General features: G+C 41.1%; 2 protein-coding genes across 10 annotated transcripts in view; one reads left to right on the forward strand and one right to left on the reverse strand.

Annotated features, from left to right (window-relative positions):
* Positions 1 to 6,877, forward strand: part of atp11c (ATPase phospholipid transporting 11C) — a 44,711-nt gene extending 37,834 nt beyond the window's left edge. The window contains exons 29-31 of one of the 9 annotated variants that reach the window (XM_061048365.1): positions 1,731 to 1,839; positions 3,741 to 3,772; positions 4,078 to 6,877. In XM_061048365.1, the coding sequence (XP_060904348.1) occupies positions 1,731 to 1,835 (105 nt within the window). In that variant the 3' untranslated portion in view covers positions 1,836 to 1,839; positions 3,741 to 3,772; positions 4,078 to 6,877. Of the gene's footprint in view, positions 1 to 492; positions 1,342 to 1,643; positions 1,840 to 3,740; positions 3,773 to 4,077 lie in introns of those variants that run through there. The other 8 variants (XM_061048367.1, XR_009674667.1, XR_009674666.1 and 5 more) reach the window with 8 other exon arrangements.
* Positions 1 to 6,878, reverse strand: part of rab41 (RAB41, member RAS oncogene family) — a 209,847-nt gene that overhangs the window by 159,781 nt on the left and 43,188 nt on the right. The window lies entirely within an intron of this gene.

Consider the following 6,878-nt stretch of genomic DNA (forward strand, 5'->3'; position numbering starts at 1 on the left):
GGAAATGTTTGGTGGGTGGCGCTGTGCTGTTGGGTGTGTTCCCAAATGTTGTTGTTAAATCATGTCTAGACACGTTTTATTTAGGAAAAGAAAATAAACTCAACCAAATGTTTTGCACATTTAAGCGGAGTAATACTACAGATTTGTACAACATTTATGTTTTTATGCATTGTTTGTTTTTGATAATTTTTTGGGGGGAGTTTTGATCCATCACTGAAAATTAACAAATAAATATTTGATTAATAAACGCTGGACCAGGTATACTGTAGAATTAAAGTCTACAGATTAGAATGACAGTTGTTATAAAAAAACATTATATATTTAATTTAATAAACAGCCCTTTGATCTTTTTAATTTTTTCAAACTTAATTTTCTCCTCTACAACTTTGTTTATCTAACTGGTGCCGCTGCTTTCCCCTTAATTTATTTCTCCTTGCTCTGTCTCACCCTCTTGTTTCTTTTCTCTTCCTCACTGGACCTGCTCCTCTAAAGATGCAACATCGCCTTCCTTCCTCGGGGACATCTACTATCTTCATGTTGTCGCAGACAGCTAGTTCTCACAGCTTCTCGTGGAGCGACTGAGGTCTCTTTTTCCTTCTGTCAGCCCATATTCTTAAGCCTCGTCCTGCAGAGTCTCTGTGTCTTCAAGTCTTGCTTGTTTTCCACCATTTGTGTCCTTCCTCTCCCACTGTTAGACCTCTGTCTTACCCTCTGTAGTAACTCAGGGCGCCACTCTGGCATTTTAAAGTCACCACTTGGTTGAATAGCCTAGGTCAGAAATACAGATTCATTTCTATGAGCCTAGACATGTGTTCTTTGTTTCAATACGTGTTGCTTAAATTAAGAGGAATCATTGTCAGTGAGGCAACTTGTTCCCAAGTTAACTAGCAGTGTGGAGTAGGACCGGGTGTCCATGCTAAAAACGTGCAGTCCTTCATTCTTGTCTGTCGAGTTGTATCAGTTGGTGTCTCCTTCTGGCCGCCTGTGCTGCTCCAATGCCTGCTGCCTCCGCATGTCAAGTCAGGTGAATGCAGCACGACAAAGCACCTAAACTTACCTGCATGGGGCTCAAGTCAACAACCTCAGCCTGGATCCTCACCACAAACCCTGCGGGCATCTGCATTTTTGTCTTGGCGTGTGCGGGTCATATCACACATGCTATAAAGAAATGTGCAAGAATAGCAGTCTTTTAAAAATCAGGAGAACATTTTTCAAGGAAAAGGTGTCTCAAAGGTCAGCTGGACTGATTTTAAATGTCCACCTGTCCAGTTTTCAAGTCTTTGTGTGTCTATTTGTCTGTCCCCTGTGTGTGTGTGTGTGTGTGTGTGTGTGTGTGTGTGTGTGTGTGTGTGTGTGTGTGTGTGTGTGTGTGTGTGTGTGTGTGTGTGTGTGTGTGTGTGTGTGTGTGTGTGTGTGTGTGTGTGTGTGTGTGTGTGTGTGTGTGTGTGTGTGTGTGTGTGTGTGTGTGTGTGTGTGTGTGTGTGTGTGTGTGTGTGTGTGTGTGTGTGTGTGTGTGTGTGTGTGTGTGTGTGTGTGTGTGTGTGTGTGTGTGTGTGTGTGTGTGTGTGTGTGTGTGTGTGTGTGTGTGTGTGTGTGTGTGTGTGTGTGTGTGTGTGTGTGTGTGTGTGTGTGTGTCTGTGCAGTGATGAGAACAAGAGAGAGAGAGAGAGGCAAAGTGTCTGTTTGTCAGCCTAGTGATGTCATTGGTGTCTCTTGCCTCACCTTTCTAGAAGAAGCTGGGTCAGTCGAGCGCCGGGGGCCCCCAGTCTCCCCGGTCTTCAGCCAGGCCCCTGCTCATGAGAACCTTTTCAGATGAGTCCAATACTGTCATTTAAACAGGTACCAGCCCAACTTCAGGCCAATTAAGCCAATCAAAGACTCACTCCCCCAGTCACCCCTCCAGCAGTAAAACTCAGTGTCTCTAACTCTGAGATTTCAAAAAAGGCACAAAGGTGTTCAGGCACACAAGCTGCAATCAACAAGACCCAGTGTGTTTGTGTTGTATAAGCTGATATTGGCTGGCTGAAGAGATGCACTTTTTTATTTTCAAGACTTTAAGTTAAAATGGTCAAGTTTTGCATGATTGCATCCCTATTGTGTTCAAATCATATGTGCTCCTTTCAGCCCAGCTTATATAACACCCCCCCCCCCCCCCCCCCCCCCGCGCGCGCATGTGCTTCAATAAAAACTTTTTTTTTTGTCTTTTAAATGTCAGTTCATCTACATTTTGGAGCTGGATTGCCTCAGTTTAAAGTGTTGATGCTTTTTGTGTACACCAGAGGTGTTCTGTGATGTAAGACTCCCCCGTCTTGACATTCATGCGCTGCTGGTGACGTGATGGTTCATACCACTGTCGTTTCATACTGTGTGCATGTTCCAAACCTGTGTCGCTGGTCGCTGTCTGCATAACTTCTTGGCAAATAATGGATGCATTCTAAGTTGCTGAGTTGAGCTCACTGCATGGTGTTACGTTGCCCTAACCTCAGACTGAATGTTGCTGCATTACAAACAGGGGGTGACAACAAAATGAATGAAATCATCACATTATGAGATCTTTCAGAAATGTTTGCTATTGTTGAAAAACTAATTATGGTTCAAAAATATCTTAAAGGAATAAATAACACATTATGGAATAAATATTGGAGAGGTAGGACAGTGGATAGAGTCGGAAATCAAGGAGAGAGAGAGCGGGGAAAAACATGCGGGATAGTAGCCACAGATCAGATCGAACCCGGCCTGTTTTTGTGGTAAAGTAGTTTGTAAATGTTTAAAAAAATAATAATAATAATTAAGTGGCATTTGTCTAATTTGTTCAGTTAGCCAACAGCTAGTCACATCTGTAGTGTAAGCCTAGTTCTGCAAAGTTGCATTGTGAAGTTAAAAAAAGACGTCAGGACAAGGGCAAAAGAAGACAAAGAACAATTTGACTTCATAATAATTTTTCTTTGTTAATCTGGTTCTTATCTTTAGAATGATGTATTTTGTGATTTAATAATGAAGGTTTTAGTGTCCATTGTTAGGTAATAGTAACAGGAGTTATACTGAAGTTTTGGGTAGATTGAGTTGAGTTTCTAATTGAGCTTCTCAAATCCTTTTTTGAGCATTTTTCTTCGATGAAGCTACTAAATTTCATTGTAAAGAATTATCCAAATAGGATGCCAGTAAAGCTCAATTGGTAGAGCAGGCAGGCGTATACAGAGGCTAAAGTCATCGCCCCACTGGTCGTATGATCGACTCCTGATCTGGACGCTGCGTGCCATCTCCCTCTCTCTCCCACATTTCCTGTCTCTCTATATCTTTACTATTAAATAAAGATCCAAAACACCCAAATATAATCTTGAGACGATAAAAAATAAATAAATGGTTTGTCAGCAAGAGTATTGAGGGTACAGAAGATGAGAGCATCTTTGCTCCTTGTCAGGACCTTGATGTTGTCTTAAAAGTATAATATGCAACTTATCACTCCAGTAGATGTCCCACTTCAGCACCAGTCTCTCAGGGCAGCTCAAGCTACATCAGCTCATTGCCCCCCCCCCCCCCCCCCCCCAGTAAATGAATGTTGAAAATGTTGCATATTATACCTTTAAATATCTAGATGTCTTCATTTTTTTGTCTACCCTCCTGAATGTTTCACCTTCCCATCACTGTTCATCAGGGTCATCAATATCTGCTGCTTAACAGAAGCACAAGGCTTTTGACGACAGAACTGTTTAACCCTCATTTCTATTCTATTCCAATAGCTGTCAGAGAATGGCCTCCTCACCACGTCCAGGTAAACCGCAGCCGGACAAACCTAACAGTGTGCATCTGTTCTATGTACCTGCTGAGGGCTAACAGTTAACCGGGGGTGAAATTTGGAGCCTTTCTTTTACTAATTTCTGCTTGAGTCTGGTGGTGGGGAAAGTGTCATTTTTTGGTGTTCCTTCATGTGTCTGGGTACGAGGCCAATCAAAGCTGATTCTCTAACGATTTTGGTGATTGCATGGTGTCTATATGTGTTACTCTTGTTTGCAAACAATCAAAAAAAAAAACTGTATGAAATATGAAAGTAAATTCTGTCTGCTTGTGCTCTTGCAGATTGCGCCCGTCACACCACTTTCCTACAAGCACCTAAAGGAAGACAACTGAAAGGCATCAAGGACTCACAACAACAGTGGCATCAGACGCTGTCAGGGTCAGAGATGTCTGCCATCATGCCTGATCGTAAAAGAGGAGGAAAAATGAGAAGAAGAAGAGAGATTTGCTGACTTGGGGGAAGGGATCTAAATGGGTTTAGCAGTCTTCGACTTGCCTTTCCCCACTCCGTCCTCTGCCCAATCCAAACTCCTCCCCAGCCCCCCTTTGCGCATGCCTGCAGAGCTGTGCCCTGCATCATTTTTTTCAAGATATCTACTCAGAAGACAGGCATGGGTTTTCTTTATTTGACTTTTTCTTTTTTTTTTTATACTAGCTAAAAATGAATGCATACACGGCTGCCTTTTTGGTAGCTCTGTTAAAACTGCTGTGTTTTAACAAGCGGTTGTAATTTTCACTCCAAGAATGATTCACCTGCATGAATGAAGAAGAAAAGCTTCACTCCACTGAGGTTCAGTCACTGTTGTCTGCATCGATTTCATTTCACTTTGAAAGTTTATATTACGTTACAGTTATTGCACTTTTCAACCGCTATTCTTTAAATTGTTTGATGTTTAAGAAATTACTCATCCACAGTGTATGAAAAGTTACTGAAGGTGATTTTAGTTCTGCTCAGAGCGGCAAAACCATTATTAGAATGGTTTTCTTTTTCAAAATGTCTTTTGTTTTCTTTTTTAAATTCTGAATCTGCATTGTTGATCAAATGCTAAAGTTGACGGTTAAGAGAGGCCATATTTACCACTCAATAAAGTGTGTGTTCGTGTGTATGTATGTAAGATTGAGAGATAGATTAGAGATGTTGAGCACGATCCAGCAGTGAAGCATTGCTCGGAGCGTGACCTAAATCTCCCGACCTCAGAGATAATTTAAGAGTCCATTTAAGAGGAGTAAATTAATATATGTGCTGTACTGTATTTAGCATAGTGATGTATGAAAGCATCTGCTCAAAGCCAAAAAAGATAGACGTAATACGATCAGATTCTGTCTACAGCAGTGTGAACTGAGAGTGACAGGTCAAGTGTGTGTTTGTGTGTATGTGCGTGTGACTGTGCTGGATGATGAAATCCAGAAAGGTCTGTGCGTCATGAAAACCAGGATTACTTGAACCTTGTTTGTGAATGTTATGTTTAGACATTTCCTGCACTATTAAGGAAACTGGTTTCTTCATTGCGTCTATGGTCACTAAGGCACATGAGTATATGCCTGAGCACACACACTCATGCACATATCAGCTTTATAAGAACAACACACACACAGTAAGGACACACATATATGCGCACATGCACTAAAGCCTAAATGAGGTATTTATGTTCATTACCCATTATCTAGTTTGTATCGGCAGTCTCGTACAGGCTGAGTTGGAGCGTAAAGAAAATCAACTCCACACCTAGATCATGTTTCATTTCACTGTGAGGCTTTTTGCTCCATATCCCTCCTTCTGTTAGTGCTCAAATCTTCTGACCAATGAAATGACAGAGTGGACGGTTGAGCCTTTTTTTTTTCCCCCTCCTTTAACTTCTTGTGTGTAGTGCTTCATACATTCCATTTTAACATGAATTGTTTTCAAACCTTTTTAGATACTGTCTACATTTGCCTCCCTCCTCCCTCCCCACGAACTTGTATTGTCCTTTTGGCATATTTATTATTAAGTGTAATTTTGCTCACAAATGTTGTTCTTTTATTGTATAAATCTTTTTTTGTTACTGTTGTGGAGAGTGGTCAGCTTTGTGCCAGTTGAGTTAATCTGTTTTTCGCTCCAGAACTGATGTGAGCCTGTGCCAATTTCATTTTAAGTCTTTGTTATACATGCAAAGACAGGCAGCCCCCCTAATGCTCTCCCAATGTCCCACAATCCACCTCTGTACCAACAACACTCCTTTTGCATTGATATACTGTATTTACTCTTGGTTTAAACCTATTGCAAATTATTTCTGTGTTAAAGTTGTTATAGTTTCTACATTACTGATTCCCGCTCAAACCGTAACTTCCGTACATTACTTTTAAATAGGGGTCTTTTATTTAATCTCTCTGATTGTTGCCTCACATATCTTTAACAGTGCATCTGTAGAGCGGGCTCATGCAGTCATAATCCCATGTTGAGATACAAATTATGTACATGCTGATTTGATCTTAACAAATGGAAAAAAAAAGACCTGCCTTTCAGTACCATTCGCTACTAGAACAGCTAGTTGTAGTTTTTGATGAAAAGGGGAGGAGACTGCTCTTACACCCTGTGACATGTCGCCTCCAGACTGCACTGAGCCACACATCAGATGAGAGAGAGGACACACTAAGAGGGGCTGCCTGCTTTGTTAACAAATGTAAAAACAACCTTTAAGTAACATCAGAGACGCTATTTTCAGAGCTAAAAATGATATCTTGGAATCTAATGTTTTTGCCTGTTTAAATGAAAACTATAAAAGAATGAAAAATTGTATTTTTAATGCAACCTTTTTTCCAGCCACTTTTTCTACGAAAAACAAAATGTCAACAAAAAAAAAAAAAAAAGCAGGAGAGGCTCTGTGGTTGTGGACACGGTCCCTGTCAGTCTGTGAGGGGGTGGAGGTGGATGTCTTCAGGCACCTCAGCAGCCCTGTGTCATGCAGCAGGGACACCTCGCCACCTCCAGCCCCTTGGGTGTCCAGCCTCAACACTCCAAACCTCTAAGCTGAATGTACCTCTTTGAAACTATATTCAAAATCTGACGATTTTCTGTAATAAAGCATAATGTTTTAAACATAAAT

Source organism: Labrus mixtus, chromosome 10 (assembly GCF_963584025.1).
Source record: "Labrus mixtus chromosome 10, fLabMix1.1, whole genome shotgun sequence".
Classification (NCBI taxonomy): Eukaryota; Metazoa; Chordata; class Actinopteri; order Labriformes; family Labridae; genus Labrus; species Labrus mixtus.